At 41.7% G+C, this 22403-nt stretch overlaps 1 protein-coding gene across 1 annotated transcript in view; it reads left to right on the forward strand.

The window, feature by feature from the left end:
* Positions 1 to 20918, forward strand: part of CEMIP2 (cell migration inducing hyaluronidase 2) — a 144826-nt gene extending 123908 nt beyond the window's left edge. Inside the window, 6 exon segments of the mRNA XM_077474952.1 lie at positions 56 to 229; positions 1188 to 1407; positions 6272 to 6373; positions 8689 to 8837; positions 13578 to 13684; positions 20342 to 20918. Of these exon segments, the coding sequence (XP_077331078.1) occupies positions 56 to 229; positions 1188 to 1407; positions 6272 to 6373; positions 8689 to 8837; positions 13578 to 13684; positions 20342 to 20538 (949 nt within the window). The 3' untranslated portion in view covers positions 20539 to 20918.
* The last annotated feature ends 1485 nt before the right edge of the window (positions 20919 to 22403 follow it).

Here is a 22403-nt window from a genome sequence, read left to right on the forward strand (position 1 = left end):
AAACCCATGTGTGCCCATTTCATGTGGTGATGAATTCACTTTTTGTTTTTTACAGAGGTGACTGGGTCAGAGTCGGCCTTTGTTATCCACCAAACACCACGTTTCAGGTGATGTCACAAATTGTTAAAAGCCAGACTTTTCCTGTAGAAGAATACCAACCTGTGAACTCCATAGATGAACTGGAGAAGAGACGAACACAGGCAAAGTACTACTTTGACAACAGTGCTGGGTAATTAAAGATTTTATAGATTTAAATGTCAAAACTATAGAAACTGTAAAATACTGTGAACAAGCCATATGTCATTCTGGGGTTGATGGATCTTGGAACATTTGAAGCAGCCGGTAATAAATAATAAATTAATATATCTGCTTTTAAAGGGAAAGATGGTGGCAATGTGCTTGTGCCCTCCCATAAATCAGTGGTTTCATACCAGCACTTAGCTGACAGTATTTTTATTTTTTTTTCATCCCAGAAAACCATACTAGTAACTTGAGAATTGCAAAAAAGACTGTTGCTTTTTTTCAGTAAATATTTTGTATAAGCTAATTTCTAAGGGAACTGTAACCCATATCGATGTATTATCCTTGACTGACTTGATGAGATCAGTCCACAGGAGCCAGAAATAGACCTCTACCACGTTTTACCTATGAAGCCACAATGTGTAAGCAGAATCAAGTTCCATGATACAACCTTACTGTCATAATCCATAAAAAAGAAGAAAAGTGAACTAGCTACCACAAACAGAAATGGAACTAACTTTTGTTTATATTTGAACTTGATTGCTATTAGAAAAAGCAGGTAAAATATCAGATGTTTGTACTCAGCATAAAGGAGTTGCAATAAAAGCTCTAATATTCTTGAGTGTTACCCATCAAATTTACGTTGGATGTTCTTATATTGGCAGTGTAATGTTAACCACCTTGTTTTAATACTTGTTAGGAGAAGACTCGCTTTGTTTGAATGGTACAAACTGACCAGACTCGTTTTCCAGATCCAACAGGAAATAAAACTGATAAATAAAGAAGTCCATCTGTGAATAAATATAGCTGCTATTCATGGTTGTTCGCAAGCACATTTATAATAATTAGAAGCAATATTGTTTGATTTAGCCTGAAAGGATTATTTTATAAGCGGCACCTTGTTTTTGACTACCATTTGAATTGTTTTTTTATTGCCTTTTTTTTAGGCTACTTTTCCTCTTTTTGCAAGCAAAGCACAATCGTGAAAGTCACAGCTACTGCGCTTCTCAGGGATGTGAACGAGTTATGATCAATGCTACATTTCGATCCAAAGCAAACAGCAACTGTATGACCAAAGCCTATCCCAAATATTCCAAAGCACCTACTGCAATCAAGCCAATGCCAGCTAAATCAACTGCCACATGTACCAGCTGTGGAGCGTCTCAGGTACTAATGACATTAAAGCGTTTGTTATCCCAACTTTTCATATTCCTGATATGTGCCTGCTGTACCATGTACTTGTATGGAAAAGTATCCTGTTCTCTTTGCATTACTTTGTGTGAAAGCCCCGGTGTTTTTGCCAGTCCCTCTGTTTTTCTATTAAAAACTGACCACACTAAGCAAGATAACACACTGTGGTCAATTCTCTAGCTGTGCTGGGCACTCAGCCTGGCACATGGTCAGACTTGTCCTGACATGCTTCCCCTGCACAGCCTTTTACTGGGAAGCTCAGTGTATTACTGCTTCTCCTACCCCCAGCTCTTGTGCAGCTGAGAAGGAATGTGATCACTTATAAAAAAAAGGGGGGGAAAATGTATGTGTTGTGTGTTTTTTTTTTTTTTTTTCTTTTCTTTTTTTCATCTATACACATCTGTGAATCTATACATTCATTTCTATTTCAAACTGAATTGGTTCTTTTACAAGGTGATTGTTTACAACCAATTTAACACTATAATCTTTTAAAGGTGTTCAAAGTCAGTAAAACAATTTTTAAAGAAATGAATACCAGTGTGAAGGCATAGTTGTAATTGACTTTGTCATTAGCTTTGAGGGTCCTTTTTTAAATGGCAAGCCTTCCTGCTTATTATAACATTAAGTTATGATTTAAGATGTCAATCAAATGTGACCCTAATAGAACAGCTGTGATGGAGATAAAGGTCAGCTTACCCAAAATCGATACTCTACTTTTCGTAGATGCTGGAGTGTTAAAACAATCCACCCCGGTGGATGCATCATCAGTCCAAGACAGTCACCGACTCTCTGCTCTGCCCTGCCCTCCAGCGCTCACTGGAGCACTGGACTATGGAGAGGGTGGGGGTGGCTGGCTCAGTCTCCCAGTGGTACGCTGAGAGGCTGAGACAGGTGCCAGTCAGGCAGCTGGGTGAATCCTAACATCAGGATCCATCCATGGCCTGGACCCAACTGAGTGACATCAGCTGACTTTAGCCCACTGTTGACTGAATACATGTCACAGTAGTGCAGAACTAAGCGCACTTCTGTGACCCACAGGAGAAACGGAGCCAAAAGAGCTTAGGTCCTACTTTTCCTTTTAAGAAGTGGCAACTGTGCGCTTGCAGAACTCGCCCTCAGCCACCTGTAGATATATTTAGTAAACTTTTTTTGGAAGGCCTTTATTATTTTCCTTCTGTACTGATTCATCAATAAAGTCTATCATCATTTTGGGCCCATTAAATTCCACTAAAAAAGCAAAAACTGTGGATAAGACTGTTCATCGTGTGCTTTGGGAAGTTAAGTAAACTGTTAAGACAGGGGTTGACAAATTTGCTTGGAATCTAGGAGCCAGCTAAAAAAGTTAGGAGCCGGGTCCGTGACGGCGATCTGGACCTGTCCCTGGCCTGACATGGAGACGAGTGAGGGGAAGATAGCGCCTCCAGCCCCCCCACCTGTCTCCAAGTCATTGCCCATAGCTCTTAGAGGGACATTTTATTTATTTTTTTCAAATGACAAATTTTTTTAAAATTGCATTTTTGTGTAAATATGAGATGTGAGGTCTCTCTGACCCCAGATCTCATATACAAGAGGACCTGTCATGCTTTTTTCTATTACAAGGGATTTTTACATTCCTTGTAATAGGAATAAAAGTGACACAACATTTTTTTTTTTTTTTTTTTTTTTTTTTTTTTAAAGAACAGTGAAAAAAATAAAAATAAAAGTTAAAATAAAAAAAAAAAATTTTTTAAACGCGCCCTGTCCCGCCAAGCTTGCGTGCAGAAGCGAACGCATATATGAAAGCGGTGTTCAAATCACACATGTGAGGTATCGCTGCGATCGGTAGAGTGAGAGCAATAATTCTAGCCCCAGACCTCCCCTGTAACTTAAGTGCAACCTGTAGAATTTTTTAAATGTCGCCTATGGAGATATTAAAGGGTAAAAGTTTGTCGCCATTCCATGAGCGGGCGCAATTTTGAAGCATGACATGTTTGGTATCGATTTACTCGACGCAACATTATCTTTCACAATATTAAAAAAAATTGGGCTAACTTTACTGTTGTCTTTTTTTTTTTATTAAATACATTTTCCCCAAAAAAGTGCGCTGTGCAAATACGGTGTGACAGACAGTATTGCAACGACCACCATTTTATTCTTTAGGGTGTTAGAATAAAATATATATATAATTTTTAGGGGTTCTGAGTAAAGGGAAGGAAGATAGGCTGGCAGGCAGGAAAAATTAGCATTGCATCCATTAGCATTGCTGGTTGTAATTCCAACGGCCACCACAAGAGGGCGCCAGATTCCAGAAGGAACCATAGGATCGTAGAAGGCCTCAAAGCCGGGGGCTAAATTACCGGCCGCCGGCGGCGCGGCCCGACGCGATCGCGCCGGGGGGGTCCGCGGAGACAGCATACCCCCAGCTGTGCTGCCCCAGGCGCCAGTTCGCTAATTCTAGTCGCAAATGCGACCTGGCGCCCGGATTTTGTCGAGCCCTGTGTTAAGAGGTCTACAGGGCACCTCAACAAGTATGCAGAACACTTCTGCTTCCTCAGAAAATAAAATTGAAGATTCACTCTCTGCAGATTGGCTAAATCACTACTAGTCAGTACTTTTTCATGCTTTGTCTATAAATGTGACAGCCAATCTCACTGATAGGAGCTTGCATGTATTCCATGAATCGCTAAGGATGAGTGCTCTAAAAGACCTGCATCACTTCTTTGACCATACTTAAACGGTTCCATTCTGTTGGTTTATTACTTTACTTCCTGGCAATTCCCAGAAACAGTCCTGTTGTACTAGAATGAGTTAGGTTCCAGGTTCCATTGAAACACGGATGCCAGCAAGCAAGAACGTTTTAGATCATAACTGAAATATTAAATATCAAATGTCCAAAGATGCACTGCAAAATAGCTAGGTGAACACAGCTCTGCTTTTGGGTGTACGAAGTTTTGTCGGGGTCTTGCCTGTTTCCATGGCATCCAAGCAGATAATACATCTTGCTTATTCGCTACAATGGAACAGGACAGAATTTAAATGGCTGCTGTGGTAAACACTTTCTGTATACAAAGGTATTTTTTCTTTTCTTAAGAATTTTCTCAAAGTTTCCACATTTACAACAAAAATTAAGATATGGCAGATCTTTCAAGTATCCATTCATACACAATTAGAAGAACAAATAACGTATGGCAAATCCACAATATCAGGATATTTGAGTATTGTCATATCAAAAAATGAATAAATGAAACTCAGTGTTCATCAAACATATATAGGCGTGATGTTTTATCTATTTTGCGCAAATGATATTAAATTTGTACTTTTGATGTTGGCTGGTCACAAGGGAAACTTGTTATTTTCAAGAGATGTCATAGAATGTCTCATAGGAGGGGGGGAGGGGGGGGAAAGGGAGGAGCTTGGCTGTGAAGTACAGATGTGCTGGTGTTGCGAAAAAAAACTGGAAAGGAAGAGCCTAGCACTATAAGTACATAATATAGCAATGATCATATAAAAATGTGGGGACTAGGAAGAGGTAAGGGACTGTTCCCATCTTTGGGTAGCATGTTTTAGAGGACCTGTCCAGTGTATGGTGCTGGCCTGGGAATAGATTGTGAGTTAGCAACACATGGCTCTTGAAAGTCGAGCCAGCATGCCCACGTGCATGTAAATTTAGAGTGATCATCGCGCGCCAGACTGATCAGTTCCTCCATCTCTGCTGTTTGATGAATACGATGGTACCATTCTGCATGGGCAGGGTGTTTATTGGAATTCCAGTGTGCAGAAATGCATCACCTGGCAGCATTTACAAGATGTAAAGCTAGTGACTTGTGCAATAGACTTCGGTAGAGAGGAATCGTCTAATAAGTACTGGCCAGGGGTGAAATCAAGAGTATAAGTGGTTATTTTAGCTATGTCTGTATGTACCGCAGACCAAAATGGTTGTATTTTTGTGCATTACCACCATAATTGGAGCAATGAGCCAGGGTCAAACTGGCATCTCCAACATAGCCTCTCCGCTGTAGGTATTAGTTGTGAATTAGTCAAAGGTATTTTTTATGCAGCCCTCTGCAGTATGAGATATACTGTACATAGAACAAAAACCAAGCCATAGTCATTTGGCTTAATGCAGAAAAGACTGTATATGTGATACCTGTTAGTGCAGTTGGGGATTTTCTAATATCCTTGAGATTATAAAACAAAATTAGAATGGTGCATATGAATGGTTCCCATCCGCCATGGTTTACACTGATGAACTCGATAACCTGTGACTGTGATAGGTTTTATCCTCCATAAACAAAGTCTCTCTGTAAAGTTTGAGCAATAACAAATCTCCAAACCCATTAAAACTTTGTGTTTTAGCCTACCAATTTACAAGTTTGACCTCCAGATGTTTACCGAGAAACCCATTTTGTAAAAATTCATGGGGAACTTGTAAATGAATATGTGTGTACAGTTCTTGTGAAAGCCTGCACATCTTGCAGCCTCACGCTGCACAACACAATGGATATGCTTGAGCTCAAATACGGTGAACGTTAATGATGGCAGCTGAAGATTTAATGAAAGCTGTACTGTAGTAGATTGTCAGCATAAAAACAGAAATATTTGTGTTCATTATATAAATAAGCAACTGATGTCAATTTCTACATGCAATGTGATAGATCCATTGGTCTCCTCTGACAAATGTGTGCATGTATCCATATGCACAAACTGCTAAAAGTACTCTACAATCATCGTTTACGATCAGCATATCCTGTGGTGATGCACTGCATTATACAACATTTCTGGCATCAGTGAAATGAGTGAGAATGCCCATAAAGATGCTTGTGTAGGGTATGATAATGTTTTTTTCTTTTGTGTGTGTTAGGTGGTTTTTACCAGTGATCCTCACAACATCTACCTCCCTTTGGAAATTCAGTCTCTTAGTGAAGAAGAAATTCAACAAGGGGCAACTGAATCATTCATTGCGGTAAGCTGATACATGGTTTGTGTAAATCACACATTTTTTTTTTTTTTTATAAATGGTGAAGTTGGTGCTGCTGGCAGATCCAGAATATGGTTCACTTACAGAAGGAGTAGAGGTGTTTCACTTGGCAAAGTGTGCATTCTGTTAGTAAAGTGAGTTTAATTTGCACAGTGAATATTCATATTAAAAAAAAAAGAAAAAAAAAAGCAGCTAACCCCTGAATATCCAGTCACGTGCCAGGGGAAAGTATGATACTTGCTAGCATATGATTGGTTGATTAAAATGAGCACAAATTAATTGTATTTACTAGGCTCAGAGCACAAGTCACTTTGGTAAGTGAATGCTGTTTAAGCAAAAGATCCACATGGCAAATGTTAACTAATGAGTTTTTGAGAAGTGGTGAGTGGTCAGAGCTCCTGCGAGATTTTTATTACTGTCTGTGTTCCTGTTAGGGAGATTCACCCTCTCGAATTGTCATGATTACCAATGTCCCTGGAAATGAAAATGAGGGCAATTCCAAAATCTTGGATTGCCAACAGAACAGCGAAAGAAGGAAAAATCATCAGTGGGGACACTTGTTTCCATGACAACTGTTTTTAGAGAATTTCCCTTTTGCTTTCTGTTAAATTTACGGGACATGAAGAATACTCCCTAATGAGATACAAAAAGCACAAAAAAAGCTGACAGCTGTTTTAACCCCCCCTTACTCTATTAAGAATAGTTTGTTTTGCTTTAGATATACTTTAAAGGAAATGCATAGTGCCTTTTTTTTTTTGGTTTTAGATAATTATGTTATAGAGGTCAGCTTGATGATGATCTTAGAAATATGCATTAATGTTTTAAAAACCTTGTTCCTATGTAAAATTCCTTATCAAAATATACAACAGGGGGGGGCAACCATATTGGTTTATTACATACTTTAGCTTTGCTTATGGCTTTCCAGTGCTACGCAATGGTTTCACTTTGCTGCCCTTTTCACAGCGCAGGTCTGAGTCAGCCATATCTTTTTGAAAACCATGCACCCCACATGTAACTAATATCTTAACGCTGTTAGCAGTGAGAGACAGAGTAGGTGAGCCACTAAGAAACCTTTCTAGTTCTTAATCTACAGGTTGTAGTTTAACCTGTTCCCACCAGCTTTACACACATGCAGCCTCTCGGTGGGTGGGTTTTAACTCCAAGAGGCCGCATATATGCGTCCCAGGGTTCAATTTGCTGAGAGCATGGTTACCGGTGGAGACCAGAAAGCTCACAATGATATTTCTTGTAATTGGGAGCTTTCCAATCATGTGACTGCTGTGATAGCCAATCACAGCAGTCAAATGACTGGAATGCCGCCTCCCGACACTTGGAAATTTTTTAAAGGGTTGAGAGGCGGTGATGGGAAGGGGTTAAAAATAGGACATTTTTAAAGACGTTAAAGGCATACACAAATTGCGTTAAGATAAACCATGTGGTCCTAATTCAAAAATGTGTCTACAGAAAACACATCATACTATTAGTAGCTTTACATTTAAGTGTATTCTACAGTACATCACAAACATGCAGAGAGGTAGCATTCTGTACCTCTGGTTACCTGGGAGCCAGGGATACAATAGATACTCTTCTTCTTCTCCAGTTACATCCACTGGGTGGCACAGGAGACCTTTACTAATATTTGAGCCATTTATTTTCCCCTTTTTATGTTTTGAGGGTAAAAATGCACTGCAGTATGTTTAAGAAACGGATTAAAAGGTCATTCTGCCTGAGACCTATGGTGTTTGGTAGGTGAAATGTTAAACTATCTAACATGTTTTTATATCTGCTAGAAACTGCATTGGTGAGATTTGTGTTCGAATTCCTACATACCTGTTCTGACCAATTTGAGGGTTTCCTACTTTCCCTGTTGGATATTTTATTATTTGAATGACTGTTTAATGATGCTTGTATTTTTTTTATTGTTTATGTCCTATAATGGTAAATTGGAATTATACACTCTTTTGGTAAACATAAAAACGTTTCTGAAATATGTTGGCCGAATGCTGAAAATATAGTAGTTTAAAAGCTAACTGATGGAATGTTTGCAGACCTCCAGTTTATTGACTTTAACCTTCTGGCGCTCATTCTATCCAGTGACGTATTAGAGTCCACCTACAGTGAGGAAACATAAACGAGCTTTAGAGCCTAATTACTTGTCTCTCTTGCTCTGACATTTGAAAATAATATTCTTGAAAGCAATGTCATCATAAGTTTGCGTAGTTTGTGAAGACTGGTATGGTACTACTGGCAATGCCCTGTTGTAGTTGGCGATTTCTTATGCTATTTTTGTGTACTTTTAGGTTAATGGCACCAAGTATCCATTCAAGAAAACTGGTTTATTAGTCGTGGTCATCGATGCTTGCACTGGAACAGTTAAAGAAGACTTACACTTTCCACAAGAAAATTCTGAGCAACTGGAAAAATATTTAAGAAGCAAAGTTCCTCAAAGGTACTTGTCTGTAATGTTTCAGAACTGTTTTCTTTGAAACACAAAGGTTTTGAATAGTAATTTATGGTTAACAGAGAAGTTTGGGATTAAAAAAAGATACTCACCTAAGTGGATGCAGCATCGATCCCCCGCTTAGCTCTGCACTGTGAACTGAGCAATCGAAGACCGCTGATTGCTCAGTTCTCAGCATTCTGTGAGGCGAGAGCCGGGACTAAAACAGAGGTTGCATAACATTTGCAAATATATGTGGAAGTCACACTGCCTTGTCAAGGCTTCTGTGTAAACTGTGATCTAATCTTTCAAATTATCCATGTTGTATCGTATATAGCAATGGATAAATTAACCACTTCAATACCGGGCACTTAAACACCTTCCTGCCCAGACCAATTTTAAGCTTTCAGCGCTGTCGCATTTTGAATGACAATTGCGCGGTCATGCTATACTGTACCCAAATGAAATTTTTAGCATTTTTTTCCCACAAATAGAGCTTTCTTTTGGTGGTATTTGATCACCTCTGCGGTTTTTATTTTTTGCTAAACAAATAAAAAAATACCGAAAATTTTGAAAAAAAAAATGTTTTTTTTGTTTCAGTTTCAAAACTTTGTAAGTAAATTTTCTCCTTCACTGATGGGGATACACTGATGGGCAATGATAAGGCGGCACCGATGAGGTGGCACCAATGAAGTGGCACTGATGAGGTGGCATTGATGGACACTGATATGTGGCACTGATAGGCGGCACTGATGGGCACTGATAGGCGGCACTGATGGGCACTGATGGACACTGATATGTGGCACTGATAGGCGGCACTGATGGGCACTGATAGCTGGCATGGGTAGGCGGCACAGGTGGGCACTGATAGGCGGCACGGATGGGCACTGATAGGCGGCACGGATGGGCACTGATAGGCGGCACGGATGGGAACTGATAGGCGGCATTGTATTATAATATACTGTACTAATGGATGCCAATCAGTGCCAAACAATGCATGCCAGTGATGCCCATTGTGGGCACTGATTGGCATCCATTGTGGCACTGACTGGAATCCCTGGTGGTCTAGGGTGGCATACCTTATCCTGGGCATCCCTGGTGGTCTGGTGGTGTCCCTGGTGGTCCAGTGTGGGCATCCTTGGGGGGGCTGTGCTGATAATCGATCAGCACAGGCCCCCCCTGTCAGAGTGACGCGAGTGAGGAAAAGCCGATCACCGGCTCTTCCTATTTACACTGTGATCTGCCGTGATTGGACACGGCTGATCACGTGGTAAAGAGTCTCCGTTGGAGACTCTTTACCGAGATCGTAGTTGCAGGGTGTCAGACTGACACCCCGCAACAACGATCGCCGCGATGCGTGCCCCCGGGGGCGCGCAGCGGCTCATAATCCTGAGGACGTCATATGACGGCCGATCAGGATTATGAAACCACTTTGCCGCCGTCAATTTGTAATAGGGCGGGCGGCAAGTGGTTAAGAGCAGATATGTCTGGAGGCAGTCCATTCCCCCTTAAAGGCACGAAGACGCACCAGTAGCTCAGAAAAGCATAATGGCAGCTGAAGCCATCGAATTTGTCTCCGTTCCAAATCGAGCAAACAAAATGACAACCACCCCAATTTATAACTAGCCAATTCTAATTTTTCAGGTGTACCACTTGAGACGCCTACAATTATTTCCAGGAGAATGATCTCTTTACCCCGACATTTTCCTAGCAATATGTCAGAGGGGGTATTCCAGACATGGGACCTATTCGTGTCCAGATTCATTAACAAGGGGTCCGCTAGCAGGCGAAACAGACGCATTAGTCTTCCCAGGGGATCAGTTTTCACTGATCTATGCATTTCCTCCAGTTCTGCTACTTCCACGCAGGATTAAGCAGGAACAAAAGAAGGTGATTCTGGTGGCCCCAGCGGGTCCCAAAAGATCTTAATTTATCGAGATCATAAAGATGGCAGTAGGAGTCCTTCATGCTACCTTATGGACAAAGAGTTTAACAGGTTTGACTGTTGAATCCCACTCTATAAAAGATCGTGGGGGATCTCTTTCAGTAGTGTCTACTTTGACTAAGGCCAGGAAGCCGGCTTCCAGAATCACTTACTTTTGAATCTGGAAGGCATAGGTTTCTTGGTATGGATCCAGGGGTTGGCGCCCCAGGAAGTATGTCAATAGGCAGGATTCCTGCATATGGGATCTGAAATGAAGCTGGCCTTGACTTTTATCAAGAGCCAGATCCAGGCCGCATCAATGTCTTTTCCTAGGACCTCTTGCTTCCCACTCTTGGGGCGCAGCTTATTCAGGGGGTAACACGGTTTATTCCCCCTATCAAGGCACCTCTAAATCCTTGGGATTTAAAATTGGTCTTATCGGCTTTGCTAAATCAGCTGTTTGAACCTTACGAGAAATTCCCTTGGTTCTTTGACAAGAAAGATAATCTTTTCTGCTTGCCATTTCTTCTGCTAGAAGAGTATCGGAACGAACGGCTCTGTTTTGTGAGAGAAATATTTCATCTTGCATAAGGATGAGGTGGTTTTATATCCTCATCCTGAATTCTTACCAAAAGTGGTAACAGGTTTCATTTAAACCAAGATATTCTTCCTCCTTTTTCCCCAGAGCATTAATTTGGGGATGAGAGAGCACTAGATTCTCTTGATGTAGTAAGAGCAATCAGAGTCTATTTAAAGGCGAATGCTCAGGATCGCAAAACACAGGTTTTGTTAGTTCTGCCAGAGGGTCCAAGATATGGACAGGCAGCGTCAAGATCCACTATTTTCCAAATGGATTTGTCAAGTGATTGTTCAATTTTCAGCTTAAAGAAGAAAAATTTTCTTACTCCTATTATAAGAGCACACTCATCCAGAGCTGTTAGTGCCTCTTGGGTGGTGCATCATCGGGCCTCTATGGCTCGGATCTGTAAGCTTGCGACATGGTCTTCGGTTCATATGTTTATCCGATTTTATCAAATCGATATTAAAGGTCATGATGATGTTGTCTTTGGGCACAGCATTCACTGCAGGTTGCAGTATGAGTCCTCTGGCCTCCTGTTTCCTTGTTCTGTCTTCCCCCCCCCCCCCTTCAGATGCCACTGCTATGGGACATCCCACATAGATATTACTATGGCTCTGTGTCCCCTGATGTAAGAAAAGAAAATAGGATTTTTATAACCTGTAAAATCCTTTTCTTTGATGTACATCAGGGGACTCTTCACTCCACTCTTCAGCTTCCAACCAGCAAAATGTGGCAAACGTTGTATATGTACATGGTTCTTATCCAATAGCAGGACCTCTGAATTACAGGAGGTTTTCAGCGCCCTAATTATAAGACCAATTTTGAGCATAACCCTATCTGTTGCCGGAACAAAATTGAATTGGGCTGAGTGCTTCTTAGTCGTTCACAAGGAAGGCTGTGTATTTTTATAAATTATAGAAGGCTTCCTCTGGCTGAGGAGTAGATTGCAATGTTATCCCCCCACCTCTCCACCTCCTGTCGGTCAGAGGAAATCTTGTATTCATTGGTAAAAATACAAGGTTTCCTGTAAAAAGGATGAGAAGCACTCAGGCCGAATCCATTTTGTTCTATCAGCCGATGAGATGTCCCTGTACCCCTGCTAGAACACAGTGCAGTATAATATATGTAGATGATGCTATATACAGTTTATAGATTGCTGGCAGCAGCTAGTAAAGGAAATTTGTTTTGTTTAAGCCAGCTTGGCCCATATGATCTACTCAAAGTGAAAGTAAACCTGGAGTTTGGCTTAAGTTAAATTCAGCAGCTGATTTTAATCACTTAACTGAGTATGTAGCTACCCTAACTACTAATGCCAGCCATACACGGTTCGAATTTCGAAAAGTTTCTAAAATCGTATGTACGAAAATTCGTACGAATTTCTCACCATTAGTGGGCTGCAGCAATAGCTAATTTTCATGCAGCACTCAAATTTCAGGAATCGGACATGTTTGAAATCTTTTGAAAAACAAACGATTTTCTAATCGATGATGGGGGAATCATGTGAGAAATGTAATAAGAAAAAAAAAATACGCATGTGCAAGAAAAGAAAATTTACGGAGAGAAAAGAAGCTTCCCGGCCACAAATTCTTTTCTGTAGCAACATGAGGTCAAATTGAAGGCTTGGCTGGCCGAATTTCAAAAAATCAATGATGGCACCGTCGGATCACAAATAAACAAACTTTCTGATTTTGAAAATAAAATTTGTTCGAAATTCGACCATGTTTGGCCTGCATAATCCTTACCTATGCTCCAGTTTAAAGTGGTGCCATGACTGATGCCCCAGGTTTCCTTTATCAGGAAGGCTCCTTTCTCTTACTGCATCCTATGAAGTTGCCCTTGCTTGCAGGGGCTAGGGTTGCCTCCCTACACTTTGTATATCAATAGAAACACACAGCCCCATAGAAAATCAGGGAGTCAATTATGCAAGCAAGAAATTACATTTCTGGGGGATGTTTTGTACACCATCTGTGTACAGAACTTCCCCAGGTAGTCATATTGCATTGCATTTTACAGAAAATGACAGCCCTGTAGATTGAAGAGGAAAAAGTAATTTTTTAATAAGTCAATTACAATATGGCTTGTGTAGAAATGATATATGCTATATTTTTGTATTTGCTTTTTTTTCCCATAAAAGTGGAGTTGCCCTTTAAACTCCTGTAATTAAAGGCAATGATGTTAAGGTTTTTTCTTAGTGTGTGAACATATTTTTTCATATGTGTTTCGTTTTTCTAATTCCATTTTATAGATCAGTAGTTGTTTTGGCATCAAGGGGAAAGGTTTCAGATTTCAAAAATCTTGCACAGCAATTGCATGTTCTTGGAACAGCCAAACCACCACTTCTTCAGATCAAAGGTGAGTTGTGCTGATCCGAGCAGGGCTCTAAAGTTTTTTTAAAACGAATATCAGTTAAAACTACCGCAATGAAAAGGGGCCTGTTTGTAACATTACTAGTTATAAAATACCAAACACACATGTAGAAAGGCCTCAGCTGTTGTTCAAGAGCTTTAGATTGGACCATATGCGCCAGCCTTTCATGATAAAGATTTGGGCAACAAATTAGCCCACGCAGTGGGATTGTAAGTGTTAGGTGCCAAACCAGGTTAACTTTAAAACTTCCCTTTCTTATTGTGCCACAAGAGCAATCTTACTAGGTATTATCATATGCCATGAGAAATATCTGAAAAGTGAGCTGTGCTTCAAAAAGCATGTAGAAACATGTAGCAGGTGGCCATTTCCACATTACCAGCTGCTAATGATTATTCTTGTCTCTGGCCGCAAGATTATCACAGTAGGATATTTCTGCTTCCATCTTTTCAGGAAAATGTAAAATTATCTTCAGGGGCATGGTGCCTAAGCCTTTAGCTTGAATTTGTATTTTGAACACGTTAATTAAAAATGTCAGTACCTCAACCCAGTACTGTTGAAATATTTAAATGCACATTGCTGAAATTTAATCTGCCTGAAACCTGCCTTTGTCTTGCTGTATTCAGGTTGGTACGTTCTTGTCCCTGTACCTATAGAGAGCGTAGAAAATTTGAGGAACTGACTGCACAGTACTTTAGTGAAGAGTCAGTTTACCCAAAACTAAATTTTCAGTTTTTGGTAGATGCTGACGCATTAAACAGCCTGTGGACTCGTTTACACTCTATGCAGTCTAATGCGTCTTTAAACACCGTATGAACGCAAAGGCTAACAGAGGTAATTTATTTCAATGAACTTTGGATATACCATTGCTTTCACATGCACTTAAAATACAGCATACTGCTTTTTTTTCACACTGGAATGCACATAAACCTTGCAAACTCATGTAAATACTATTGTTTTTTGGTGTAAATGAGTCCTGAAAGTTTCCTAAATCTCCCCAGCACTCTAGTTTGAGATTTCTGCACTTGAATTCCTAAGGTCTGCACAGCTGCTGTGATCATTAAAAGGAGTTCTGCTCCTCCTACTCTTCATGCTGCTTTCTTTTTATTTGTATTTTAAGGGAATGCAGTTGCAGAAACTGGAACATGCAAAGGTGTACAGGAACATTTAAAAATCCCAGGCGGGCAGGAAAAGACTAAAATCTTCATTCCAATGCTCCAGATTGTTTCTGTATCCAAGAGCTACAAAATGCTAACAGTTGACAGATTCCGACTTCACCTTTAACATTTTGAGGCCAGGTGTTCGAATTGGTGCACATTTGTCTCAGGTGATACTGAGAATAGCCTGTGTACCAACTAAGAGTCCATTCACACAGGGGCAACACGACTTGTAGGCGACTTGAGTGAGGCAACTTGTACACGACTTGAGTTAAGATCACAGCGCGACTTGGGACGACTTCAACACGACTTGGGACGACTTACAAGTCGCCCCAGGCCAGGCGACTTTTGCCGTGGCCAAGCAGAGAATGAGCTCAAGGAGGAACTCCACGCCAAATTTCTGAAAAAAATTTGGCGTGGGTTCCCCCTCCGAGAGCATACCAGGCCCTTAGGTCTGGTATGGATTCCAAGGAGAACCCCCTACGCCGAAAAAACGGCGTGGGGGTCCCCCCCAGATCCACACCAGACCCTTATCCGAGCACGCTGCCTGGCCGGCCAGGAAAGGGGGTGGGGACGAGCGGGCACCCCCCCCCTCCTGAGCCGGACCAGGCCGCGTGCCCTCAACATGGGGGGGTGCCTTGGGGGAGAGGGGGCATGCGCCCCCCCACCCCAAAGCACCTTGTCCCCATGTTGATGAGGACAAGGGCCTCTTCCCGACAACCCTGGCCGTTGGTTGTCGGGGTCTGCGGGCGGGGGGCTTATCGGAATCCGCGAGCCCCCTTTAATAAGGGGGCCCCCGGATACCGGCCCCCCACCCTATGTGAATGAGTATGGGGTACAATGTACCCCTACCCATTCACCTGTGAAAAAAAGTACAAAAAAAAACACAACACAGGGAAAAAATATTTTATTGCACAGCTCCGGGGGTCTTCCGTCTTCGGGGGTCTTCTCGCCGGACTCCTCCGCTATCTTCTTGTAGCTCTTTTGCTAGCGGAGGAGTCCGGCTTTCTTCCTCGCCGCCAGCCTCTTCTCCCGACTTCGGGGGTCTTGTCCCCCTCTTCGGTTCTTCTGCCGGGCCACCGCGCCTTCTTATAGCTCTTTTACAGGCGGTGGCCCGGTCTTCTGTCGCCGCCTTCTGTTCTTCTCCTTCTTCTTCTCCTGGAGATGTTGACTCGACGAGCTCTCTGGCCGCAATGCCAGGGACGCGCTGAGCTGCCACTTATATAGGGACAATGGGGCGGTGTCACATGGGTTGATGTCACATGGGTTGGTCACATGGGTTGATGTCACATGGTAAGGGGGCGGGGTCACCACGTGACATCAACCCATGTGACCAACCCATGTGACATCAACCCATGTGACACCGCCCCATTGTCCCTATATAAGTGTCAGCTCAGCGCGTCCCTGGCATTGCGGCCGGAGAGCTCGTCGAGTCAACATCTCCAGGAGAAGGAGAAGAACGGAAGGCGGCGACGGCGGCGACAGAAGACCGGGCCACCGCCTGTAAAAGAGCTATAAGAAGGCGCGGTGGCCCGGCAGAAGAACCGAAGAGGGGGACAAGACCCCCGAAGTCGGGAGAAGAGGCCGACGGCGAGGAAGAAAGCCGGACTCCTCCGCTAGCAAAAGAGCTACAAGAAGATAGCGGAGGAGTCCGGCGAGAAGACCCCCGAAGACGGAAGACCCCCGGAGCTGTGCAATAAAATATTTTTTCCCTGTGTTGTGTTTTTTTTTGTACTTTTTTTCACAGGTGAATGGGTAGGGGTACATTGTACCCCATACTCATTCACATAGGGTGGGGGGCCGGTATCCGGGGGCCCCCTTATTAAAGGGGGCTCGCGGATTCCGATAAGCCCCCTGCCCGCAGACCCCGACAACCAACGGCCAGGGTTGTCGGGAAGAGGCCCTTGTCCTCATCAACATGGGGACAAGGTGCTTTGGGGTGGGGGGCGCATGCCCCCTCTCCCCCAAGGCACCCCCCCATGTTGAGGGCACGCGGCCTGGTACGGCTCAGGAGGGGGGGGGCCGCCTGCTCGTCCCCACCCCCTTTCCTGGCCGGCCGGGTAGCGTGCTCGGATAAGGGTCTGGTGTGGATCTGGGGGGGACCCCCACGGCGTAGGGGGTTCCCACGCCAATTTTTTTTCAGAAATTTGGCGTGGAGTTCCCTCTTGAGAGCTGATAATTCTGTCAGAGTCGCCTCCGTATAGACGGAGATCCGACTTGGAGGCGATCTCCATTGAAATCAATGGGTACCGGTCGCCTACAAGTCGGATAGAAGTAGTACAGGAACCTTTTCTGAAGTCGGAGCGACTTCAGTAGTGTGCATTAAGACGGCTCTCATTCACTTACATTGCTTTTTAAATGTTGTCCGACCTGAGGCGACCTGAGGCGACTAGGGGCGACCTGAAGTCGGATCAGGAGTTGCCCCTGTGTGAATGGACTCTAAGAGAGGTTTGCAGTGGCATACCTTGAATTATCATGACAGGGTTGCATAAAAAACAAAAAAATAAGTTACATAGACCTCTTTTTTGGAATATTTATGATTTTCTAGTTTGTTGTTCATTCTGTGCGCCCATAGAGACTACCTATAATCAGACCAGTCCAAAACTCATTCTCAAAACTCTGCCCATCCTTTGCAACCCCTCTCCCCTATTCATAGAAGCTGTACTGTGTAGCAGGGCTTTTTTTCTCAGAGAATAGATGCAGGAACTCCCTCCTTCTGAGTTACCCTTCGTTTCTGCTCCTTACCTACCACTGAGTGTTGTCCCTTGGTACCACCTCCCACCCACCTCCCAGTGCCAACCCTCTTAGAGAATACAGAACCAAGTATCATCTTGTGCTACTAAGTGATTTGCATGGAATTTGTTAACGATAACAAGAACAACAGTGAAATAGAGTGCAGTAAGCAACAATAGACCCCACCCTAACAGCAGACCCCGCAGTAACAATAGACCCCACCCCAGCAACAATAGATTGCCCACACAACAATAGACTTCCCCGACCCCCCCAGAAACAGTGGAACCCTGCAACAATATACCACCCCAGTAACAATAGATCCCCAGCAGCCGGCATCAATAAACCCTCCAAGAACCAGCAACAACAAACCTACCCAGCAACAATAGAACTCCATACAATAATGGATTCCCCAACAGCCAGTATCCATAAACCCTCCAGCACATCCCAGCACTCCTTGCCATTACTTGCATTCATTGCTGGAGGTGTCAGAACTGTGTTCCCCCACGTTCCCCCTGAAAAAAGCCCTGCTGTGTAGCTTCCATTAATGAAACGCAATCCATCAAGAAAGGAGCATTTAATGTAATTAACGTTCATTCCAGTCCAAGCGCCGCATCCCATCTTACTGGTTCATAAACAAATATACATCCTACAGGCTTTTTTAAGGGATTACAATTAACCCCATTACTCAAAAATACAAACCTAAAAAAAAGCTCATTGTTTATTATTAATTTATTAAAACGGGATTGAATAAAAAATATACAAATCAGCTTTGTGTAACGCATCAGATCTACCACACACCGCCTGTGTGGTAGATCTGATGTACAAGCATTTCTTTCTTTGGAAATGGCTATATGGTTTAGCAATGGCTGGGAAAGGGCTGTTGAGCCTGTTAATATAGGTGTTTTTTTTTTTTTTTTCATCTAAAAATAAGTACATTTTTCCTATACGCCAATTTGAGGAGCCTGTATATTTTTGTTTTACATGGTGATAATTTTACAAATAATAAACAATTCCAATTGTTATGATTTGTATTTTTGAGTAATGAGATTAATTGTGACACCTAAAAAGAAGTATTTGTCTATGGACCTCTATGAATTAAAGAGGCAAACCTCTCCTTCATTCGCCCATCCTCTGTTCATAGATGATTTTTCATTCATTGGAAGATGACTGCTGTGCCTACTTTTTAGTTTAACTAAAAGTAGTCTTTATATAAGTTTACCCCAGCATCTAAAGAAAAAAAAAAAAAGAAAAAGAAAACCTTTTTAGATAAATGTGCAAGGTCCCCTTTGCTCTATGGCATGCCATTACTAGTCAACCAGTGCAAATGAACAGACAAAAAAAGAAGTTGCACCCCACAACAGAAAGTAGTGTATTTACAGTAAGTTGTGCTGCATCACAGATGCATTGCCTTATTTTGTTGAGGTGAAATTCAAATGATTAAAACTGCAAGGTGCTAATGCAGTAACGTATGTTTACAATAACGCAATGGAATGGAGAAGAGTAAATGGCTTTAAGTTTTGGATTTTATTTTGTTTGCTGGTAGAAGTTAGAGCAAGAGACCTTTTTGTTTTTAAAGTTTCAGATATGATTAATTTCTGCTCACTTTCTGTCCCAATAATCACATAAAGCAAAAGGAAAACGCCCTATGAGGTATACAGACAACAGAAAACAAACATTGCTTCTAACCATTATATTTAAAAATACTTTTTTCTTTTTATTTTTCATCATTGTTCCTGTCACCAAAAGATTTCCCCTCACCTCTAGGCCCAATTGACCATGCTAGACTTTAGAAGAAATCTGCTCCCAGGAGGCACGCTGACAGCAAAAAAGAAACGTGACGGATTCTAACTCTTCCCAACACCATTAAAAAAAGATGTTTTTTGTTGCTTACACTTTAAAGAGGTATTCAACCCAAAAGGGAAAAATTTACCAAATTTCGGAGTACCCATTCTCAGACGTAGTGTCTGAATTACATTTTCTTTTTTAGGCTTTTTTCCCCTTTTCACTCGTGATCCAGTAAACCTGATATAGTTCTACTTATTTTAAATAGAGCAGGCTGTCCAGAAAAAGTATAAGAGGGCTGAGACAAATCATTTACCACTGACAGAGGTGCTTACAGTGGTTGACTTTTTTCATTTATGTAAAACTTTTATGCAAAAAGGAAAAAAAAAAAACTGTTGCTGTCCATTTAAATCTCCTAGTCTAATGCCCCATACAGACGGTCAGATTTTCCGACGGAAAATGTGCGATCGGATCATGTTGGAAAATCCGACTGTGTGTGGGCTCCATCTGACTTTTTCTGTTGAAATTTCCGACGCACAAAGTTTGAGAGCAGGATCTAAAATTTTCTGACAACAAAAGCCGATCGTTTAAATTCCGATCTTGTGTAGACAATTCCGACGGACAAAGTGCCACACGTGCTCAGAATAAATTACGAGACAAAAGCTATTGGCCTCTTTATAGTCCCGTCAATTGTATTTTACGTCACCTCGTTCTGAATGATCGGATTTTCCGACAACTTTGTCCGACCGTGTGTATGCAAGAGAATTTTGGGCCAAAATCCGTTGGAAAAAATCTGACGGAATTTGTCGTCTGCATGTCCGACCTGTGTGTACAGGGCATAACACTAAGCTCCCCCGAGACTGACCATGCTGCTGCCAGTGCATCGAAGGATTTGTAAACTGCAATATATTACATTTTTGTTTTGGGGTTTAATACTGCTTTTAGTTACCTTAAGCCTACTTTTGTGTTTTAGGTAGCATTGCCTTCTTGGGATTCAATGGAAAGTTTAAACCATCCTGGACAAGACTATTCAAGAGTCCTGCAGGACAGGGCTTGGGACTAATAGAGAGCTATATCCCTCTACAGCAGGAAGCATATGAGTGTCGAAGAGTCAGCACAAGTAAAAGAAAAGATGTGGACCTCTTGAAAAAAGCTTTAAACGCACATTAAATTAATATATGCCTTAAGGATTAAACAAAAAATGTGAACTAACTTATTTAATTTATGGCAATTACACTGTTATCCAGCGTAAATCAAATTACTGTTTTATCACAGAAGGGAAGCCTAAAATCAAAGCCCTAATGCCAATGCACCTTTTAGTTGTATATAGTCATGATAGGTTTTACAGTTGTGATTTTTTTTTTTTTTTTTTTTGGGTGGTTTTGTATGTGCTGTAAACTGTATTTGTTTTTTTTTTTTTATACTTTTATATCACTGATATTTTATAGTGTTTATAATTATGGATCTGACTGGAAGCGTTTTTAAAAGTGTGTTTCTTTGCACCATGGTTTACTTGAAAGATGTTTTCATTAAAATCTTTCTGCAAGTTACTAGTGTGTTTTTGTTTTTTACATTTTCTTAATTAACCCAATTAAGCAAAAGTACATCTGTTGAATGACAGTGATGTAAAAAAAAAAAAATGTCCAATTATGGAAACAGTTAAAGTGGTTGTATACTCAAATTTTTAACTTTTACCTACAGGAAAGCCTATACTAAGGCTTACCTGTAGGTAAAAAAAATATCTCCTAAACCTGTACGGTTTGGGAGATATTCCCCTCGGTATGCGCCGCTGACTGCAGCGGCGTATGCGCACAAGGGGATTCTCGGCCTGAAAATCCGGCAGTGGCCGGCTGGGCCGGAATGAAATCTCCCACGCGCATGCGCGGGAGTGACGATATCGCGGCTCCGGCCACTCAGTGCCGGAGCCGCGATACTGGGAAGAAACGCCGACGGAGCATGTCAGCTCCCTAGGCGTGGATCGGGCCAGATGTCGGGGCCTCGTTCTAAGGTAAGTATTTCATAATGAGCTAGTATGCGGTGCATACTAGCTCATTATGCCTTTTGCTTTGCAGGTTTAAAAAAATAAAAAATAAAATTGCAGGTTTACTACCGCTTTAAGCATGTCATAAGAAAACGTTATTTTGGCCTGTACTCATATGTCCATGTATACTTGATAGTGTATGTTGTGCTCAGCATGTCCATAGAAGAGTGACTCTCTTGTTTGCAGCATAGCCTTATGTATGCACCTTGGGTCTTCATCAAGAGCCTAAAGATCAGGGCCCTGGGATTGATTTACTAAGAGCAGACAGACTGTTCACTTTGCAAGGGAATTTTCCCCAGAACTTAGCTAATGTTGTGAGATTTTACTTTGTGAGAATACCCAATACATGGTAAAGTATAAATAAAATAATATAAAAAAAACCTCTTAATTGTACAGTACAGGACACAGGCTGAGTATTCATCGATCCCTGAGTTAAAGACTGGAATTCTCAGGTGATTGGACACTGACAAATCTCAGTTTTTCCCTAAGGTCATAATTTTGTAACCTCTCTTCATTTCTATGCAGGTACTCGGGTGCTTCCTCCTTCTCTTTTCGCCACAAGGGATTGCTACAGGATGGTCTGCACCATAAACCAAATTTAACACACCTGCTACCCATTCATACCTGAGACCCTGTAACACTAACGAGTCACATGACACTGGGTAGGGAAAATGTCTAATTGGGCCCAATGTGGACATTTTCACTTAGGGGTGTACTCACTTTTGTTGCCAGAAGTTTAGACATTAATGGCTGTGTGTTGAGTTATTTTGAGGGGACAGCAAATTTACACTTGTACAAGCTGTAGAATCACTATTTTGTAGCAAAGTGTAATTTCTTTAGTGTTGTCACATGAAAAGATAGGCTAAAATGATTATAAAAATGTGAGGGCTTCTGTGACTGTATATGTGTGTGTGTGTATATATATATGTATGTATGTATGTATGTATGTATGTATGTATGTATGTATGTATGTATGTATGTATATATATAAATT

The sequence above is a fragment of the Lithobates pipiens genome, unplaced genomic scaffold (genome assembly GCF_037356315.1).
Source record: "Lithobates pipiens isolate NorthernLeopardFrog02 unplaced genomic scaffold, aLitPip1_a1.2 Scaffold_13, whole genome shotgun sequence".
Classification (NCBI taxonomy): domain Eukaryota; kingdom Metazoa; phylum Chordata; class Amphibia; order Anura; family Ranidae; genus Lithobates; species Lithobates pipiens.